This window comes from Phasianus colchicus, chromosome 21, assembly GCF_987193195.1.
Source record: "Phasianus colchicus chromosome 21, bPhaCol1.hap1.1, whole genome shotgun sequence".
Classification (NCBI taxonomy): Eukaryota; Metazoa; Chordata; class Aves; order Galliformes; family Phasianidae; genus Phasianus; species Phasianus colchicus.
This window is the reverse complement of record NC_143456.1, coordinates 8,287,738-8,310,624: the sequence shown is the minus strand read 5'-3', so window position 1 is coordinate 8,310,624 and position 22,887 is coordinate 8,287,738. Positions and strand designations below refer to the sequence as shown.

Sequence of the window (22,887 nt, the reverse complement as noted above, 5' to 3'; positions counted from 1 at the left end):
AAAAATACTTTTCCATATTCATTGGCTTTCTTTTCCTTAATAAATGCCTGGCCTCAGCTAGAAACTGCCTGCTCTCATGGAACATTATCTAACTACAAGACAAGTTCTGTTGAAGTCAAAAGAAAGGAAGTGTTGATGTGGGCAATTACACAGAAATGCAAAAGCAACAGGATGTTACTTTGGCCACCTGCTGAATAATACAAATAGTCTCAAATTTCTTTAATTGGAGACACATCAGAATACCACTTTTAGACAGAAAAGAGCAATTTACCAATATGAAAGCCTTCACTAGCAATGTCAAAGGAATCTACGGTATTTTTTACCTAGCATGATATACTTGTATTTAGAATATAGAAATGGGTCAACAAAACATGCTGAGCTTTTCCTCCTTTTAACTGTGTAGAAAGTAATAAAGAGTTCAAATAAGACTGACAGGAGTCCAAGGATAAACATTTCCAACAAATGCTGTGCATATTTCACATTTCAAACAGGATATAAAAAATAACATACAACTCTTTCAATTAGATATCGATATCCTACCTGAAGGTCTTTCACATTTGGGAACGGAATACCTATGGTTATAACTGCTCGAGCATTCTCATCACAGAAATCCAAGCCTTCACTAACTTTTCCTCTGCACACAGCTATTAGGAGTGCTCCATCTTGAAGAAGCCAAAGAGGGATATGCATCATTCCCAGGGGTAAAGTGAACATCAAAAGAAAGTTTCAGTAATATCTTTTAAAAGTTCAACATAATACAGCATAATACATTGTGCATCTGTCTGGAAAAGGTGAGGGGATTTAAATTTAGAACTGTTTTTTGTTAGAGAGAGGAGATCAACTGTATTTTCATTGATAAAATTGTGATTTTTAATACAAGTAGCAAAGTAATTTTCCATTATATAACACAGTGGTACTTAATTATGCATGAACCATATGCATTTACTACAGTGTTTCAAATTTAAAACGTTCAGTTCTGCATTCCAAAAGCTATGTTATTGTTGACATGCTATCATCCTTTATTCTTTATACTAACATTCAGGTATTTTGAAAAGAAATCCTACAGTAGCTGTAATATAAGATGAGAAATCAAAGCTGTGCGATGTGTGGTAAAAGTGATTCTTTGAGAAGGCAGTCTGCACCCTGCTGGACACACAAACACACATTCCTACACAGAGGCAGTCCTACTGCCTCTTGGATACCACTGTAAGGATTGTGCATCATTCTGTGTGTCCCCTTCTCTGCATGCAACAATGAAAACAGCTCTTAATCTTCCTCATTTATAACAATAATTTATTAAGATAAAGTTAACTTAAGTATTTAACCATATCTTATAACTGTTAAGAATAATATCAGGTTTTTTTTTTTAAACTTGAAAAGACAGTGTAACTGTTGTCTGCAGAAAGTACCTTTTCCTCCTTTAAATTTTATTGCATCGTAGTATATTTTCAGCAGTTCATCGAAGTCACTTTTTGCTCCTCCTTGAGGCTCTGCAATGACTGTCTTAACAAGCTCCAGGTTTCTCCACAGGCCAGTGTGCATCCAGCGATCTTTCAGTTTGTCCAACAGCTGAAAAGAGAAAAATCCAGAAGAGCCGAAATAAATTGTCAGTTCCTCAAACTCTTCCACTACAGACACTTACTGTAGTGCAACTGTATTATTCAGTTTTTGCATTTATGAAAACAAGTTCCACAGCTATGCAATACTGGGATTGATGTCAGTATTTATCAACAGCCTCCTCTGCTTCAAAGCCCATCAGTTCTATTATAGCTACCAGATTCTGAACTGCACTATTTTACTCCAAATCAGCACGCAGTCAAATCTTGTAGGCTTGTTCTATATATACTGCGAGCATAATAAAAATATGTATTGCATTACATAAAGCTAAATCTAGAAGTATCACAGAAACTGAATTCAGGTGGGCAGGGGTCAATTTTGCAGTTAGCTGCTATCATGTCTTTTTTCCATCACTTTCTAGATTGAATATTATGAAGGTAGGGAGCAAAAGTCATTCCTTCACCTAATATATTTGTTTGATAGCGCACAGCACTTCCCTCAGAGCAAAGAAATGCAACCAATACATTTCAGCACGAGCTGAGCTGACCCGGTTCAGTGGGCAGAAGGTAAATACTTGATCTCACTCATCATAGTGTTCAGTGTGCCATCACTAACTGCTGGGCAGTAGAGCTGCTATGTTCTGCAGATGTAGAAGATTTTAAACTAACAAATTCTATAATATGGGTTACACTCATAATTCGTACTTCCCTCAGCTCCACTCATCAAAGACTTGCTCACTATTTTGCTCCAGGCTGTATAAAGTGCTCCATCTGGAACCAGCACCAATCCCAGCCCAGTGCTCAAGAGCCGCAGCATCCCTCGGTTCCCAGCCCCACTCACCTCTTTGATGCACTTCAGAAAAAAAAAACAACAAAGGATCCTGTATGCTTGCAAAATTCATTTCTTAATACAAGACGACTTACATATTTCACGTTCTTAACACTAGGTCTGAATTTATTCTCTGTTATTAAGTACTTGAGTCGGTCCCTTTTGAGGTACGTCCAGATCAGAGGGGACAAATAGGATGTTGCTTTTGGCATGCTGACCAGCTTTGTCCAAGCTCCTATTCAGGAAATCCTGATTACCCACTGGTGTTGGGACGCCGTTCTCAAACAAGCACAGAAAGACCAAATGATGAACAGTACTAACACTTCCTATGCATACAGATGTCACTGCAAAAGAAAGCATCTCTTCTAAAAGTGCTTGTCCCTGTGTTCCATCTACTTCTCTGCCAGCTCACTCATTTCCTGGCAGCATACTATCTGTAATCTCTTTTTGTAGAAAGGGTTATATTATGAGCAAGCAATGAAGTGCATCTGGCCATCCACAGCCTGCCACTAAGTCCTCAGTTCTTGGACATGATGTGAAGATAATTCTGGTAAAGAAGAGAACCGAACAAATGATGCACCTAAGTACATCCACTTAAGGTGTATTAGAGCTGCCACTAACTGTAATATTATCAGCTTTTCAGATTTCATTCTTCCTTCTGCAAAGCTAATATCTTCCCAGGCACCTACTTGATGGGCCATGCTAAATCCACTTCTGCCTTCTCTCTGCCATGTCTGACAAAAGGAGGCTGGGGAGATACTACAGATAGGATGCACTTGGGTATAACTGAACTTGAACTTTACATCCATAAAGCTATTCATGTTTCAGGGAACATTTTCCCCAAGTCTTCTCCTGCTCCTATCATCTCAGCTACTGAAATCACTGGGTATTTTTCACAAACACAGCCTTATAAAGCATCCTTAGCAGAAAAATCATTTTTTAATTTAAGTGAATCAAAGCCTCCAAAAGGACAAGATTCCAGAAGTACTTAAAACCCTCAGCTCCACTGGATTTCTCCCATAATTGAAAGGAGCATAACCTATGCATCACCAGAAAGATGGCACTAGAAAACCTTCCTCCAAATTCTTAAGAAAATATCTTTTCTCCTTTGTGTTGGCCCCTCCAGGCACATATCTATTAGACTATACAAGGTTCAAGTTTGTTTAATCAACAGCATCATCATCACAGAACATCTACAGTTTTTAATGGAAGTTATTACCCCTCCTATTTAATGGCACTTCCAGGATATGAAAACTTTCCTGTGTACAGAAAACTATGCACAAGCATATACAATACCCAGGCTATTGCCACAGGCACTAAAACAACCAGAATTATGGACATGACTGCATACAAATAAATAAAATATAGAACACATACATGGCTCGTAAGAGCTATGAATCAAAAGCAAGATTCTCATAAAAAATTATTTTACTTCAAATTGGAAAAGTGTAAATGGGAGCAAGATATAATGCCAGGAATCACAAGGAGCAACCATTAATGCCCACAGTCAGTCACTTTTTCAACCCAAGGGAATAATAGCTTCTGCAGTGGAAGGCAATCTGCGTATATTTTATTAAATCCCCTAAAAATGGATTCTCAAATGGTTTATTAACAAACGCTCTTCCTCCAGGAGAGCAGAAAATCTTGTTAGAAAGAATCTGTCATCTTCCCATGCACTGAAGGATGTTTACTTTGATAGCTTTTTCCTTGTTTTCCTTTCTGCAACTTAAAGACACCTGTAAGCTATGACCCGCAGAACTTCTGAGCTCAGTATTTAGATTTACCATTCATCTTTGTCTGCTTTCTCTTTTCGAGGCAGCTTTTGAAGCATTCTTGAAGTTTAGGAATGGTGAAAAAGGTTTTCTTAACATCTCTTGCCATTATGTTGTGCTCCTATGCTAAATCCTCTCATCCTGTGTCCATGAAGGAAAAGCTGTGCCCCTTTCCATTTGCCGTTTTGTTTTATTCGATGCCAAAAACTGCATTAGGGGTTTCCCATGTCATGAAGCAAGACCAAAGATTTGTTTAATGTGTTTTACCCTGAGGCAAGTTCACTGTAATTTCCAGCATCTTAAAGCAGCCAAGAAGTTAACTTGCAGCACTCACACTGCTGCACTGTAATTTGGGAATGCACTTTTTTTTTTTGCAGCATTCAGTAGCACTTGATGGTGATTGTTAAAGCAGCAAATCCCTGTGATGAGGAAGGGTCTCATGGCACACAGTAACACAATGAGTTACAGATTCTGATCTACAGCTCCTTAACTCATCCCGCTACAAGCACCTGTTACTACATTTCTTTATATATATATTACTCCTGCAATACTTTAGCATTGGTTCAGATGGATTGATTGTATTCAGATTGATTGGTTGATTCAGATGGATGGATTGTACCTTGCTAATAGATGAAAAGGGAGCACAGAAATAATCCGGCCATCAAAAGTGCTTGGGAAAGCTATGGAATACTTAAAAATAAAAGAGGATGATCAAGAGCAATACAGAAAAGGGTAACGAAGCCATCATAACCCACGTAGCAGCTGATATAATAAACTTAGGTTTTATTAGCTAGTTTAACAACTATTAACTAATATAACAACTGTCGGTTACAGCTGCAGTGCATATTCTTGTGCATCTTTAAAAGCACGTGCTATCTTGTTACCCATACATTCATATAACAACTGAACAAAAGGTATTTCAAGGGACACAAAATTTCCACAAATCTCTTGTAACTCTCTTCAATCTGGCATTAAATACCAACAAACCACTTCTCCCAAACTTCAGCATTTTTTCATCTCATTTGTATGTGATTCATTTTCATGATAAAATGTTTGTTTTCAACTGTTAAGATACTTAACATTTCCTTCGTTATCTGGATACAAAGGGTAGCTGAGGAGAAAAGGGAAGCAGCCATTAGGTTTTTCTTAATAAAAATCACAGTATTGGCACCACTGTTAGTGCAAAAAGTCAGAGATTCTCAAGGGACTAACATTGATCTAAAAGCCTTTTCCCATGCAGAACTCTTCATGTGTTTGCTACTAGGATTTTCTTTTTGAATAAGCACTGCTTCAAATCAAAGTGTGCCTCCACTGGGCTGGAAATGTGTTTGAAGGGTCAAATAGAAGTTCTACACACAGTCAGCACAAAACTTCAGAAAGGGAAAGCAGGCATCTCCAGCCAGCCCTGAGACTAAGCAACAGAAGTCCATCACTTGCTTCGCTCTGGTCGAACCAAGAAGGCTTAGGACTAAATGGGAAATCACTTGCAGAAAACAGGGTTAGCATTCAATCCACCAACATGTGCAAGTGACACACAAAGATGTGGAGATGCTATAATGAGGAATACTTGCATCATCTTTTGAGCATTAATTCAATAAGGCACTTATTACTTTGCAGTACCAAAAATTAAGAAATTGCATCAAAATGAAACACAGTTTTCTCATCTTACTACAAAATGCTTCCCACTATTTAGGCTGTCTGCAGGTAAACAGCACAGACTGCTTTATACATCACCAGATAACTCTCACTGCATTTGCATCAGCTGCATCCTCTCCTCTTCCTGCCAGTGGCAAAAAAAATTATACATATATATACAATCTATAGACTGACAGATCCTGCAAATTTAAGCTATTAGGAGAAAGAACATCATATTTTCCACAAAAGTAATCCTCTGAAGATCCCAAGGCACAGATGTTTTTATAATGTATCTAATTCCAGAGGCATTGCATTACCTTTAATAAGCTCTCAGGACGAGGCACAGCTTGCTGAATCAACTGCTTAACTACAGCTCTAACTTTTTCTTCAAACCACTCTCCTCCTGCTCTGAAAGCTCTCTATTCAGCATGATGGCTAATTACCTGGTCAAATGTTCTTCTTCTATTTTGAAAGAATAAAGCCATTTCCATGTTAGTGATAATCCCAAAATAAGGGCAGTAAATTAATGCATTTAATACGTCGCTTAACACAAGTGGCCTCAAATTCATGTCATTTCAAAGAAGACTTGGAGACCATCCTTTGCCAGACTCCCTCCTTTTTTAACATTACTTGGTATTACAGGCTCCTACTAAAAATACTTTAAGAACTCAAGACATTCTGGAAATATATAAAGTTGGCAGAATTTATTCGAAAGTTCTCTGAATGTCAGTGAACCTCCAGGACCTATTAGAAACCTTCAGTGTGGGGAAAATGACTGTTTACCAAGTCATTGTGGTGGCACAGGAACAGTAATTTCATTCTATTTCTATGTTTAAAAGAAAAAAGCCATTTGAGGTTAAAAGTGAATACAAAGGAAACAGAGTAATGAAATGGGAATAGAGGACTGAAGGGACAAGAGACAGCCAACTGCCTGGAAAGGTTTGGGTGAAAGGAATGAGCTGAGATTCCTTCCAGAAACAAGAAAGAAAACATTTGGATGAACTGACTGAGAAACTCCGATCAGCATTATTCCAAACGAATTCAGAAATGGTACTCCAAAACTACTAATAGTGTTCTGAAAAGCAGAACATCCTTTAAATAAAAAAGAAAAAAAGGACACGTATGAAAAGAAAAATGAAAAGAAAACAATCAAACCCAATGTTTAGGAATATCATCAAAAAATATTAGAAGTTTACAAAAGGGTGTTAAGAGCATGCACCTCTCAGCCACAAGTCATCTCCTACACTATCACATCTAATCCATACTTCATCTTTTTACCTTTTTCTTTTCTGTGATTTTTCAACTGCGATTTTACTCTTAATCACATCCATCACCAAAACAGAAAAAACTCAACTCCACATGACACCCAGTCACTTGCACTGCATGAGGCTGAGACTACACCAGCCAAGAATAACGCGGCCCATTGAATTATTCAAGCAGTTGTTCGCACTCAATTAGATTTTCATGAAAGGTTAAGCAAGAGACTGATTCACGGAAATCTCTTCATGTTTATGGAACGTAGCTAACACAATACAAAGAGGTCTTTAAAATTCATTCTTTTGAATGACTAAGCTGATACAAAATAATAACTTATCTATTCACGCACACACAAAAAAAGTAGAAGTATTTTAAGCTTCAAATTGAAGGAAAGCAATAAAATATCCGTGCCCCGAATATTTCACTTGTCAAGGAAAATCTGCTTTCAGAATAGAACATCAATTCACCACTGTTAACAGGTAACTGGAGAAAAATACCAAATGCACATATAAATGCATATGAAGAGGTACTGCTTTCTTTATGTGCCAAAAGTAAACTTATTTAATATAGAATTTTAATGGAAACAGGCCACACAAAGATGCTATTCTTACTCAAGAGAGGCCGTGCCTCCTTTCTACTGCGCATTTCCCCAGCTATTTATTATCATTGTGGGGCTACAAGCAGCAATGAAGAGAAGTGTTTCTTTTAATCAGCCTTCCTTTACAGAATACTAATTCCAGATCAATTTCTATCTCGAAGTGTCATAGAATCTCTGTAATGAAACACTCCATAACTGTAAAACTGAAAATATGACCAAATATTATCAAGTATTTTTCTCCTGCCAGAAAAAAAGAGCATTGTACTTCAAAACCAAAAATTAAACCAGGAAACATAATATGTCTAGAAAATTGAATTTCTTTGTTTTAAGGAACACAAAACAAAGAACAATACAAAGAGGAACTTTAATGGGGAAAGAGCTTAGAAAAGTCCTGAAATAAAAAGGATTGCAAAGGAATGAGATCTGAATGTATTCCCACATGAGTACAACTTCTAAAGGAAAACACGTCACACACTTTTTTCAGAGCCTCTCCTTTTCAGCTGATAAAGATTTCCCAATGTGAATTTTACCTCTAACCCTTCCCGCTTATTACAGCAAAACACAAATCCAGTGCGTAAAACAGGAGCGCATCTACTTAAAGCAAAAGGAGTTAGAAGGAATGTGACTTCACAAAGTCAAGCCTTGCACCGACAGCCTTGATTCCAAAATTGAAACTGCTGAAGTTGATCAATACTAAGTAGGTTAATCTCTTCTCCATGAAGAGTCCATTTCAGCAGAAAGACCCCAGCAGGCTGCAGGCAGAACCCAGGAAGCTGAAAAGAGACTTCGACCCAAATCTCACACTTACTCTGACATTTTGCATTCCTTCCCTGAGTTATGATGAAAGATCACTCGGCTTTGAGTTTTCTAATCAGCTGCTCTGTGTCATGGAGTCTTTCCTCTACACATTTCCCAGGAGAAAACTGTCCTCAATAGCAAATCTATATTGTTCCTGTGTGATCTACTTTAAGAAATTTTTCACTTAACTCTGATATGCTATCTTTACAACAGAAAATCAGCTTGAAGAGTAAAAGCTCATAGGTGTCTATGATTTCCAAGAACTGGTGCAGAAAATGTGTCGTCTGAAGTTTAGAAGTACCATGCTTACTGCCCCAAGCACTATTTTATACAATCATCAGAGGAAAAAACAAACATTCAGGACCAAGTCTCGTGTGCTGAGAGAGGAAACGTGGGGTAAAAGCTGTGCTAGGCCAGGCAGGCTGGCAGGCAAGGGGAGGGAGGAGGGAGAAAAAAAACAACAACAGATAAAAGCTGCTGTGCAACTCAACTACATAATTAAACTAAACCCTGAACATGGTGAAAAACTCTGTATTAAGAACAAGATTCTGATCACCATGTGCTCACTCCAGCACAATAAAAGGTGAATAATTCATAATCATATTTGAAGGAAAAGTATGCATCACTCAACCTGGGGGAAACACAGGGGATTTCACTGGTATGATTTTTCTTTAGGGACAATGACAAAGTGCCGCTCACCAGCAGGAAACTGAAGCACTGAACTGTGTTCCATGTGCCATAAATCAACACTGCAGCCTACAGGATGTCTCTCTGGTACCAACATACCATCAATTTTTCAATAACCTCCTTAAATAATGGAATATGTGAATGGCGACAACAGTAATGAAAAATGAAATGTTTTGCACGCCAAAGATTCTAGAATAACATGGTTAATATGTTACTTCTACAGTTAAAGAAGGTGGGTTTTTTTTCCTAAATGCATAAAATCTTTTTCCAAAACATAACAACTTGTTTTACCACAAAACAATTTGGAGGCTTTGAGCTCTGTCACAGCTGTTTCTAACCAACCTGGTTCAAAACGGTTTTGTTTCCTGCGGTTTTAAAATTAACCAAGACAACAGCTTTCTGTGTTACAAGAATTGCTCGTACATCCACCCTAGGCTATCACTACACTTCCCATCAAAAAACAATCCTTCATGCATAGAAAACTCTCCAGGACAATTTGCATATAAAGGAAGCGTTCAGGATCCTTGTTCTGAATCAAGCAAAATATGAACGGCTCATTAATGAGGTCAGCATCTTGATTTGCTCTTCTCTTCTTCACCAGCCCCAAATCATGCTCAGTCATCCCTGACCTCTTTTCCCCATCCCGAGGAGGAGGAAGGGATGAGTGTGGCTCAGTAGCAGCGAGGCGCGGGGCCACAAGGGAGAACCAACCTGAAAAAAGAGTTAGGTCATTTTTCCCTCATTAGACAGCAAATCATGGCATGCAAAAGGACTCGGATCATTTCTCAGCAACAACCACGCAACGTATGCACAGAGCTCAGCTCTGAATCGATGATTATGGAAAAAAAAAATTAAGGTATGATTTCAAATAGGGAACCACATCAGCTCTGATTCTCAGAGACATTTGAAACCTCTCCTTTGGGAGTGGACCACATCCTGACAGATCTGTGCAATCCCAGATCTAAGTGAAAGAACGAAGCAAACGTTAGAACACAAAGATGCAGAGTGACAGAACTTCCTGTAGTCATGGCAATAAAGAATTACTTTCAGAAGCTATGCAATAACTTAAACAAAAGAAAAGTTTTAAACAATATAACACAGTTAACTAAGTAGATAATATTTTGATAACAAATGAGAGATAAGATAGGGTTCCTTAGACAGAAGAGCAGAGGTTCCTCACAAATGTTTTTCCCCAGTTGGTTTTCTAAGATACGATTTCATAAGCAGTTGCAGGTTGCAATGGTATAGAACAACATTAATGGCAACATAACCTATGCAAGGCGCAGCCTCCAAATGTTTTTTGTGTATATTGTTCCTTATTAATAAGTACTTCTCTCCAGTCCAGTTTCTCAAGGAAAAAAGAATTCTGAGTGTAATTGTTGTTTATTGTTTGGACTTTATCATTCACAAACTGGGTGCAGTCACTCCTTGACTGCCTAAAATCATTTCCAATGTAATTACTGCTTAATAAGTAGGAAAAAATATGGTAGGAAAAAGACTTATTACAATAGAAATGAGAGTACGTGTTAACTAGATACAACAGTTCAGCTTGCAGCACTTTGACAAGTCAGAACTCAAAAGTGAGAAACAGTAATAGATTTTTAGTTTATTTTCCTGAAGCTGTATGCTAAGGGTATTTAAACTAACAGTGCAATAAAATATTAAACTGCACTGCTCTCAGGGTGTGAAATTCACAAGGAAAGCACTCATCTACCAACACAGCATATAATTTTTTCATGCATTATTCCCAATAATCTGCCGCAGACTGTCACTGCAGATTCTATTCTCTATCAGATGCAATCAGAAAGTCTATCTACAGTATGTAAAAAGCAAGTGCCAGAGGGCACTTCATAATTTCAAGTCTCTTGCAATTCTGATTTCCACAACCCAGAAGTTACCTCCCAAGCTTGTATTCATATTCTGCCTACATCTATTTGATATTTATTGTGGTACTACTCCGGGGAGGAGATACTACAGAAATTCTCAATGAAGAACTGAGGGCATCTCATCCTCACTTCTCACAGAAAGCAGCAGTTGTTTGGACAGCTTTGTAACCAAAATGGCTCCTGTTGCTATTTTCCAACAGGATTACGTGAAAACTTACGTGTTAGCCAGTTCATTTCTCTGCTCCTCAGGCAAAATTATTTGGCTTACAGATTGAAGATGCTATGAAGTTTCAGATTCAGAATATAAAGAATCACTCAGAATCTGGAAACCAAGAGGAACTGGAGAGTGGAGACCCATTTATTCTACAGCTCAAACTTCACTGCTCCTTTAAACTACCCTTGGAATTCTCACTCCTTCGTGTAAGTGAAGTCAGAACATCTCATTTCTTTCATATCACTTCACCCAAATTCCCACTCACCCAGAATATCCAGCTGAGTAACTCTCCACTTAAGACACAGTCTGAGATTACAGCGCTACAGTTTCTAACAACTTTATTACAGACCATACTTCATAAAATTATCACACCTTCCAAATGAGCATCTTCACAGATACTCGTATTAAGGTCAACCTTTGAAAAAGGCATATTAAAAAAAGCACAGGACATTGTTCCATCTCTAAAGCTGAGCTCCAGCTGTAAAGGGGGTGACCACACTCACAGCCATGAGTACACTACATGAGCTCTTCCCTTGAGTCATCTCTGACACTTATCTGACCTCCTGATGAGCCAACTCAGTTCACAAGGCCAGAAGAAAACTAACCAGAAAAGAGGGGAAAAAAAATAAAAAGAAAGAAATCCCTTTTCATTGCTCACATGAAATTTAGAGCAGCAGGAAAACAATCACAAGGAGAAAGAAGGTCGTTGGTCAGCAGTAAGCTGTTGGATCATCTCACACATGGATTATTTCTAATTCCCCAGAAATCAGGAAAATTATTGCCATAACCACAGCATACTTAGGATCTGATCATACTATTTAGAAAAGAAATCTTTTGCAGCTATTCAGATTGTCAGCTATAACCTGAGAAAGTATAAAATTATCTTTGACACACATCTTTTCTTAGCCTGCTTTGCAAGTATTGCAAATGGATGGTCAAAAGCCATCAGTAACCAAGCAATGGATTCAAAAAACTCAAAAAGTTAAAAAATTCTAACTGAAAACACTGTAATAAATCTTTACAATAAAACAAGCATCAGCTTTGAAAGCTTAGGAGTTATTTTACAGCACTTCAATTATTCATTGTGTGTGTAATTCAGCACGACTCTGGTTTTCTTATTTTAGGGCAATATTTTTGCCATAGACTCCAGGATTATCTAAGAAATGATCCTGCCAAGGTGTGATCCACCTGCTCCGTCCCAGGTTTAGTTTGGCAAAGCAACTTGACTGAACTGATGACATGAAACAGGGAGGCCTGCACCAGAACTTGAGGGCAAAGATTATGTACCTGTTTATAGAAGAATCTTTACTTATCTTCTCGTATCAATTTCAATATTCCTTCTGCTACAGTTCTTTCCTATTTGAGGCAATACCACCTCAGCAGTCTTCAGTGAAGAGTTCTGATCTGCAATGGTTGAACACTTCCATCACATGCAGGGCATTTCACATACCTCTGTGCTAGAGTCAGTGAGATAAACTGAAACTGTAGACTTCAGAAATTGCATTAAGATTTAAGGAGCCATTGTAGCTCTCAGAAGACACCTCAGATAATGCACACCAAGCCTGAAAATTGGCCTTTTGGATGAATGCAAGGGCTCCAATATCAAGACAGTTTATATTACAGACATTTAAACTTCTAAATGATGAAAAACTGGAGAATAAAAATGAAAGAAAAGATATTGTATATGATTAATGGGAGCAAGAAAAACCATAAAACATGAGGAAGTCAAGATAAAGATCAGAAAGAAAACTACTAGTACAGAGTGAGAGTAAAAAGCAATGAAAAAACAGTGGTCAACAAGAAAAGAAAACTACATCTGCATTTATTAGGTACAAATGTTGAAATGCACTGTTCAAGTCATTAAAAGTCAGCTTTTTTAGATCACTTGTTTTCTGCCCAATCACACGGAAATCAGTCTGCTAAGATTTTCATCAGAGGAAGGCAACAGACACAGCTTTAGAATCTGGCACAAGTCTTTCTTCTCAAATTAAACCCACACCAAAAGGGTCACTTTGGTGTCACAAGACCAAGCAGTTTGCAGTCCCTGAAACAAACCTTAGTGACTTCCAAGGGGCACTGCACAGAACCACTGTAGCTAGGACAGGGGCACAGAGTGGTTCTCACTTAATTACTCTTCCATCATTTTATTCTACCTCAGTTGTTAGGTTTGGGCACATAATTTGAGTCAGCAAGGATGACAGAACTCTATTCCCTAAAGCCTTTTCTTGGTTTTAGGGTTTGTTACATACTGTAATAGCAGCATTGCAGCTGTTGGGCTCAAACAAATACGGCTTCTGAAGTAAGAGAATGCCTTTCCCTTGAGAGTAGCAAGCAAATGCTTTGCAGAAAGTGAGTATCATTATTAATTTACAATTATTTCATAACTTATCTCTGATATGCCAGCCTCCGTTTTTTTCATTCCAATGAATGTGATGCTGGATATTAACTATGGTTATGACATACAAAACTATGGACACATTGAAATCAAGGGGCTTGATAATCTCCAGAGATCCTTTCCAACACCTACAATTCTGTGATATGAGAAACAACATTCTACAGACTCATTTTAAAGCTGTAGCACTCTGAATTACGTTTTATAATATTAAAATGATGCAGAAAGTTTAATGTTTATGCAATTTAAAACTACATATTTGTGTCATAAAACATGCCAGGTGCAAACGGATTCCCATTTCCTGCAAAGATCTACACATAGGAGCACATCTCTTCCTCAAAGCACTCCTACAGCTACCAAACAAGGACATCAAGGAGAATGTTACTCCTAATAGATTATTTATTCCTGCAAACCAAACCTAAATGCACCCAACAGAAAAATGTAAGCAACCTTATGGAGCCCAGCCAGTGGCATTAAGTAATCCCTCTGCAATCAGTGCAACTGCACCTCAGAGCACCACCTGGGTGCAAATCCCAATTTTCCTCTTTAATTTCAAATTCACCTTTTAACTGCACAAACCTAATGGTCTCCAATTTTTCCTCCACATACAATGCAAGCAAAAAGGCATCGTGGAATGTTTATCTCTTATCTGGATATTGTCATTTTACTGTCTCAAACTTCTTAAAACAAGCTTTTCGCTGGGGAGGAAATCAGTCAGCATCAGACCTAGTGGGGAAACCCTGCACTTGCTCAATGTCTATGGCTGTTACACAGTTCCAGATGTTCAGAACATTAATAATGCACTAACTCAAAACCTCTTTTTGAAACTTTAGAACGTGCAAATTGCATTAAAACCTCTTTGCCCTCATTAATGGTATTGTTACAACCCCAGTACTCTGGAAAATGTTTTTTGGCATTTGTTTAACTTTGTGATATTGCCATTTACTCATTTTAACAGCCAGTGCTCAAATCTTAATGCTTTTAATAGGCCTGGCCAAACAGACTACCATCTTTTGTGAATGTATAGAAGTAATTCATTAAATAAATAGAAGTTGTCAGAAAGCAGCATTTTTTCTTATTGATGATAGCAAAAATGGGCTTCTTATAATTTGTTTACAAAATTGTATTTCAGGAAAGTTTTAGAAATGAACATATTCTGTTGTTTTTTCACCCTCAGGTCCAATTCTTTTTCTGCCACAATGACAAAACCCTGAAGATTATTTTTTTCTACCAACCTCAAACAAATCTCAGTAAAGAAAAAAAAAAAGCAACAAAAAATTAAGTCTTGAACTAAGAAGAGACAGACATTCAGAATTAATACTGAAACTGTATCCCTCCGTCAGCCTGTCATATATGGAGGTGACACATTTATGTCCAGGCCAGGAGACAGAATATCCCAGGATTTGGGCTCATATCCAATGCAGACACACTGCTGTGTAATGGCAGGAAAGTGCAATAGTCAGAGGTTAAACCGAGGTCCAAACTACCTACCTAAACTGAATCCAAAGAGCCTGCCTGATGAAAACAGCCCGAGTTGGACCAATTGCTGTGCTCTGCTCAGAGAGTTAAGTGATACTGTTGAGGTGTGCTTACCTAAAGTCATGTAGCACTGCCAAGAGCAGTACACCAAAAGCATGGGAAAAAACACTTGTCTGTAACGGCACCACTACTTCAGCTGATACCTTAAATGTGAAGAGTCAAAGAGACAAACATAGGTGTTCCAGTTAAAACAGATTAGCTGGCTGCCTGCCCTGTCTTGTCCTTACTGAAGACAAGGTGACCAGTCGAGACACTCAAGAAAACAGAATGAGATGGATAGAACTTCCATCAGGATCCATGGAAACTCCAAAATGAAATTCAGCATTTATTTCTGTCAGTGAAAAAGTGATTCTCAGAGTTTAAAACTCATCAAGGATGCTGCAAACCCCAATCCACTGCCACCTGCATTTTAAAACACACAGCAATGCAAATGGTACAAGAAAAATCTGTGTTACAGACATTTGAATATAAATACATCATAGATAGTACAGCAAGTAATATTTAAAATGTAGATTTAGGCCATTCGGCCACTTCTTAGAGGTTCTCAAAAGAAAGAATAAAGTAGTTAATATTTCTATATTCTTAGGCTTGTATTCCTGGAATTCCCTCATTTTCCCAGCTATTCCCTCCACAAATCTACTTGAGGCAGAGTAACACAAAATACACAGCAACACTATGCAACTATCAATTAAAATTGGTATTTGACTTCAAAAGTTAAAGTTTTGTAAGGGAAAGGAGATACAGAAGAAATACGATCAATCTGAATCAATGGTGGACACTACCTACCCTACCTCTTAAAGGTGCAGAGAAAAAGTAGAAAAAAAAAATCTGATTCTCAAGCAAATATCTTAAGAACCAAGTCATCCAAAGCCTTTTGACCTCCTATTTTAAAAATTTTACTTCTAAGTTATGAGTCAATAATTAGCAGATACAAATTAACAAACATCTTAAAAAAAAAAAAACAACAGAAAAAAAACATTAACATTATTGTCCAGAGCTTATTTTGTAAAAGAGCTACTAAAGAAAGGTCAGTTAATTCATCATGATGGATTATCACTAAAATTTATAAGCATTAGCATTTTTCTCCTCACTGGATACCTTGACTTTGATATGACACATATTGAATGAATCATCTAAGATGCAGGCACCAGGCAAGATATATCTTAATGCAGACAGGTCGGCGACATGAACCTTAATGGTCCTTATCTTAATCTTGTTTAAAAGCATCTTAGATTTCTGAGTAATCTTTTCACCTTCTGATATTCTCTTTTATAGAGTGTTTTTCCTGGAGTTGCTACTGATTTTCACATAAATGCATTTTTGTTGCACGATATCAACAGTGTGTTTTAGTAGCCCTAAAAAGTATCTTGGTTTGCAATTTAATAAGTTAAGTTCATATTAAAAAGAAAAAGTCAACATGCTAGAACTTTGTTAATCACCAAAAAATAATGTTACTGGAGACTGCTCTGTATATTAAATACATCATCACAGCTCTTTATAACAGAAGACTACAAAATGTGCACTGTGTTCTGCTTGTGCATAAATTTTTTTCCATTGTATTATTGATCTCAGGTATTTGCTGTACATATACAATCAAATGCTTAATTAAGGTAAAGGCAAGTTTCTCTGCTATCGTTTTTTGGAGTCTCTGACTTAAATGCTAGCTCCTATAGCACCATAACCTGGTGACATTTCTAATGTTCTATAAGAAGCATTTTGTTCTCTCTTCTTATGATTAGGTTAAAGCTGTGACATTTAGAAATGTATTTGCCTTCCATTTATTTGCACACAGAAACTTTCAAGTACCTTGGCATCTGTACTTGTTGAGTAGGACTACTTCTATTAAGCACTTGAGTAGGTCTGAAACAAATCACTACATTGCTGCTCAAGTTTCACAGGCTCTGACATGAATACATGGCTCACTTTCACCTGGAATTGGTGCATTAATTCTTTAACATTTACAACGCTACCTGAAATTCCAGGCAAAATATAGAGAAATAAGCTAATAAAAGCCCCTTAAACTTCCAGAGCTGAAAGAAGATTAAATGGTTTGATTTGTTCTACTTTTGCCATCAATTTATTTTATTTCTAATGTTGAATAATGACATTGTCCTGTCTAAGAGTCTCACAAGCAGTGAGAGAACAGCACTTGGCTCCATGCTCCCAACACAGTTCATAATGACACACCGTGCCACACAGACTGGCTTTTCAACCTCTGCTTCCTGTGGGCAGTGGTACACCTCCATTCCCTCTGTTAAGGCTAGAAAGCATACCATAAAGGCATACCATTCTCACAACAGAAAAGAAAATACACTCATATTTTATTAAAGACTAAGATTCAATTTCTGCCTCTTTTTTTCTTGTCCTTTTATTTTTAAGGGAGTAGAAACTGAAATTCTGGAAGTAACCTAGTTTTTGAAGACATCAGACTAACTCATAATCATTAACTTAGTGAGGAACATGTCCAGGTACATTAATCCTATTTCTATAGCCTTGAAAAATATCTTGAAAAGGTGCAATCTCCCCATGAAAATCTCTGATAAGCAGTTTTGAAATGCAAATCTGCAGGTAAACTATATTCGGTATGACGATGAAAGAAAAATATCTTCTTTTCCCTGTACTAATATACTTATGCTTACATTATTCTGTATTTTCAACAAATTAATCTCTTAGTTTTAAAGGCAACCCAATCCAGAATAAAAAAAGAAGTGGAATGAAAAAGGGCATCCAGAGAAAAATATTGGCAATGTGATTTTAAAATATCATCCTTCAATTGTCTGCAATTTATATTTATCAATACTTTTGCTGGGTTCATGGAAGTATTCCCACAAAGAAAAAACACTCAACGTGTTTAGCTGGGTGACCTTTAGCAAAGCATAAGGGCAGTGAGAGGGGGAAGGGTACCAGAGCTGTCCAGCAATCTCTTTCCTTCTTTACTAAATGTCATTACAAAGTCTCTCCGTCCCTTCAATTCAGATTACTATTCTCATAAAAACTTTCTAAAGTATTTGCTAAAGTACTGTTATATACAATTTGATCTTGTATATAACAAGATCAACTATCACATGCTGCTTAATATTAAATGCTAATTAGAACAGCAATGATAGTGAGAACTGAAATATGCCCACAAATTCCTTAAGAAAATGAGCTGAATACAAAATCTGTTCTCAGATTGTTGCCTTTGAGTATAAGCAGAGTTTTGCAAGCTAAAGTTAAACAAAATTATAGTCAGTAATCCACTTTTTTCACTGACTGTACATTACCTGGTCTAATGTGGTCACCTAATGGTTGCAGCCAGTAACTGCACTGATAACTGGAATCCGTTAAAGACACTCAGAAATAAAAAAAGAAGAAAAATCCTTGCTTTGCTAACCCTTGTTGGTTTTACCATTTGTCATTCAGTTGAATGATCAAACTAACATGAAATCTTGGAAAAAAATAATAGACAAGTATTCTTTCACTTTAAAAAATATTCCCTTGCAAGGAACCCTGGAGATGAGCAAAAGGGTCTGAAACCTTTATTTTTCCATTAGACTGCAGGGTTTTTTTTTTGTTGTTGTTGTTGTTGTATAGTAGGGTCTTTAATGGTTTTATTATGGTTGGTTGTTGAGTTTGGGTTTGTTTATTTAAACATTGCTAAAATTTTTTAGAATTTAAAATGAAAAAAAAAAAAGGTCAAATTCTTGCAAACATTACCTGAAAAGTGGGCAAGAATAACAGATTAATATTGGAGGTTAATGCTCCTGTTCCCTAGAGCTGACCATAAATAACCAGAACTAATGGAGAAGAAAGCAGAACTTCTGTGAGGTACAAATTAACCATAATTAGATATCTGTTGTTAGTGAAATTTGATACCACATAGTCTGAAATTGAGAAATTTGATTCTTTTCAGCTGATGCCAGAAAGCAATTCCCATCAGACTCAGGAAAAAATATACCACAATCTGCAGCACAATGAAAGCAAACAAGAAACAAGGAAAGCAATGAACTGGATGAACACTGCATTCAAATAGTAAAAATATGCAGAGTTATTCTTTTTTATTCATAGTTTCGTAGCACTCAGGAAACAAAGAAAAAAAATTGCACTCCTTTCATAATTACTGAGATACAGACATTGCTGAAAACAAATGAGCCTGCTGTTTCGAAAAACAAATCAGCATAGCAGCCAATACGAGACTGAAGAAGTTGCAATGCAATATAATTATGTTACTGCAATATATTTATTCTATATGCATCCACATGTTAATGTGTAGAACGAAAAAATTCACGGTATGTTTTTCAAGTACAGCAGCTGTTTTTTAAAGGAAAAATATGAAGAGAGATTTCCTTACCTTATAGGATGGCAAAAAACACAGAATTCCTTGGCCAACTGTTTGACACACTGAAAGCAGAAGTGCTCCCACCTCATCTTGGAACTCAAAGGTCTCTGTATGCTGGAACGTAGCACACAGCTTCCGACCATTCGGGCCTGCTCCAATGGTGCCAACCCAAACCTTGTGTATTTCACATTTCAAAAGTTAATACTAAAGTAAGTGACGACAAAACGTGCTAAATTACATTATGCTAAACAATGAAACTTTAAAGACAAATTAAAATATTTCTCTAAGCAAATGAATCCTGGCACTTAACGCATCAGAAGAGCACAATAATTGAGATGAAACTGAATTACCAAATAGCATAGCATTACGTTTTCAAATGGAGGGGTTACATTCAAAAGTTTACTTTACAATTGCATAATTCCAAGTACCAGCCTGGTCTGTACGTTTTTTTCACACTCACAGAATGCATCTGTCAGTATTTTTATTTGCAAGCTACCTTTATTTCACAATGGCCAGGAGGGAACAACTCTGCAGAAACTTACCTGTGAGTTCCGGATAACATGATTTGCCTCCAGCTGGATAGAAAACTTCACGCCAAGTTCAGAAGAAAATGAATCCATTGGAGAGAGTGTACCAGAGGTCAGAACAATTGTTCTGACATCATTTAGGTCTGAAAAAGCCTAAAAGTTGGAGAAAGAAATGAAGGAATTCAGAAAACAGATGCAATCATCTACACCTATTTGCTATCATTCAAAATTAGTTCCTTCACACCCAGCTTACCACAGCAGGATTCAAGCACCAAAAATTAAGCATGTGGACTACAGTTTTATGTCGCAAATTCCTTTTATGTTTGGTCTTTGTAAGGAAAGCACTTGTATCTGAAACATCAGGTTGGTTTTCATTTGTCCAAGTGTAAGTTTGTTGCAAAGCAACTCTGTAATCATCTGCAAATCTATGAAGAGGCACAGAAATATTAAAACTACGGTTAAGCAAACTGTAAGCATTAAGTTCATAAAAGACAAAGACGATATGTTGCTACAATGCCTTTACAATTTAAGTGTAAATAATTTTATATGCTGCAGTATCTGAAAACAGAAAAGCTGTTCGTGCAGACTGTGAAGGCTTCTTCACTAGAAGAAGGTCACTCTGCAAGAGATACAAAGTTCCAATAGTTGTCAGTTCTCCTTTTGGATAAATAATGAAGACTCACAGTAATTAATATTTTTAAATATAAGGTTTAAAGCAGAAAGCATTACTAGCTGCTGGAATTTAGTAGACAGAAGTGCTACGTAGAAAAACAAAACCCATGCATATTTAACTTGGCAAAGCATCAAGAAAATTCATCTCTAACCTTCAAATAAATTTCTTCAACATCTGAATTCATTCCTGAGTGAAACCAATATAATTTGGTAGTATTTAAATTAGTTCTCAATGAACTCTTCCCATGTAAGTAAATTTCCCACAGCTTTTTGAAATGTTAGTTTTTCCTGTCTAGGCACTATAACAAAAGTGTCACACAAATGAAACAGACTGTTTGGCAATGCAGCGGAATTGAACACCACCACTCAGCTCAGGCTACGTATTTACACTGACCTGCTGTTATCTTTAAAAAGATATACAAGAACCATGAATAAGCCTTTCAGCACAATCTGAGTGGCAGAGCTCACGATAGGTATCTCAACAAGTTCCTCTTTACCAAACATTGATATTTTTTCTTCTTTTTCCAAGACAGCAGAAAGGTGTTTCTATGAGAGGCAAACAAATTCCACATTAACATTCTGATTTATCTTCCCAAAAGCAAAGTTAGTACAGATGCAAGACACCAGCACACTGCTTTAAAAGTTCACCTACGACACCTATAAAGTCTGACCGAAGATAGAATTGGAAAGGAAAACTAACAGAGCTTTTAATGTATTTGGCTTACACAAAAAGAAAGGATAGGGTTGAAAATACTCTAAGTACATTTCAACAGTCAATAAAAAATGCAGACAGATAGAACAGACAAAGCTATCAGTGACTAACTGGCTCAATTTAAGATAATTGTACATGATCAATTTTAACCTTTAAAACATGGATTTTCTGCAAGTTGCAGTAGCTCAAATGGATTACTCCTGGTTTTCATCATGTATAATTTTTAGAAGCTTTTCAAAATTGTAGTAAAGTAACAGACGTGTCAACATTTAGTTTACGGGTATTTTAAGATGTTTAACAACTCTAGTACTCATTTATATAGCTTACAATATTACCTGTAAAATGGGAAAACTAATATTGGTTATTCCCATTTCGTGAAAATGGTTGAGCATTTCTTTTCCACTCCAAACCTTACAGGAGGTTTCATACCCTGTTTCTACCAGCTGACTAGAGCTTGCCCGTAGCCAGCTATAAAAGAAAGAAATCAGAATCAATTTTAACACAAACTTTGAAATACATTCCAAGTACCAAACAAATTGAACCTTGAATTGCACCACTCTTCTATGATGACCGTGATAAATACTTGACCACATTTTCCTTATGCCAGCTTTTCTCTCTTGAAATGAGTTGCTCTTGATGCAGCTCAATGTCACAAGAGGAAAACTTCTCCCTATGCATTTATATTTTCTTGCTATGTATTATTTTTTCAGTAAGGAAAAGAGATTAAAATAAAATCTGTTTTTATGATATAAGATGTCAGGCTCATTTAGGAAAGATTTCTGCCATACTTTTAAAGCCACTTGTGACTGTAACTGATAAAAGTTGGTTTGTCATCCTCTCAATTACAAACCTCCCTAAAAGAAATAAATCTTAAGACATGGAATGACTCCTTTTAGAATCTATATAGATATTTGTAACTCTGCTGCAACTTGAAAATTAAGTGGAATTATAACCATAATGACAATGCAATACACGATAGGGCTTTCTAAAACCAGGACCTAAACAAGCTCATCATCTCTGCCACATTTGTGGCAGAGCTAAGATTTCCACTACCTAAATATGCCTTTCATCATCTCTGCACTATTACAAAGCTCTCCCCCTCTGTCTAGAAAAGCAGGCAGGCTCCTTCTTTCTCAGGAAATGCCGAAGCTGTCTGTCTCATCAACCAGCAGGAGGCATCAGAAAGACAGCTGTCATTTCTACAACAATTCAAAATATGTATCTGTAAAATCAGTTAATCATTATCAAATAAAGCAACAAGGCTTAGTAACTGTTTCAGCTCCAGATTTCCTGTCCTGTCACTGCAAATCATCTGCTCAACAGAACAATTAAAAAACCTACCTTTTTGCCAGGTTACACACAAAAAAAATATCTCCATAAATACTACCAGAACAATCACTTCTTTGGCCATAATTTACTTTATCTTGTTGAGGAATGATGATCACTAACACAGGCATAAGTTCACCAGTGTACTACTCAGCTTTAATTCCTCAAA

At 36.9% G+C, this 22,887-nt stretch overlaps 1 protein-coding gene across 7 annotated transcripts in view; it reads right to left on the bottom strand.

Moving 5' to 3' along the window:
• The window catches only part of BRIP1 (BRCA1 interacting DNA helicase 1), a 95,361-nt gene that overhangs the window by 61,194 nt on the left and 11,280 nt on the right, over positions 1 to 22,887 (bottom strand). For all 7 annotated transcript variants that reach the window (XR_016459246.1, XR_016459249.1, XR_016459248.1 and 4 more), the window contains exons 10-16: positions 21,728 to 21,860; positions 21,075 to 21,226; positions 20,262 to 20,433; positions 20,024 to 20,161; positions 19,494 to 19,655; positions 1,410 to 1,569; positions 541 to 662 (exon numbers count right to left, since the gene is read on the bottom strand). Coding sequence is in view for 3 of the 7 variants with exons in the window: in XM_031591518.2 (XP_031447378.2) it covers positions 541 to 662; positions 1,410 to 1,569; positions 19,494 to 19,655; positions 20,024 to 20,161; positions 20,262 to 20,433; positions 21,075 to 21,226; positions 21,728 to 21,860 (1,039 nt within the window). In the remaining 4 variants the exon portion in view is untranslated. The remainder of the gene's footprint in view (positions 1 to 540; positions 663 to 1,409; positions 1,570 to 19,493; positions 19,656 to 20,023; positions 20,162 to 20,261; positions 20,434 to 21,074; positions 21,227 to 21,727; positions 21,861 to 22,887) is intronic.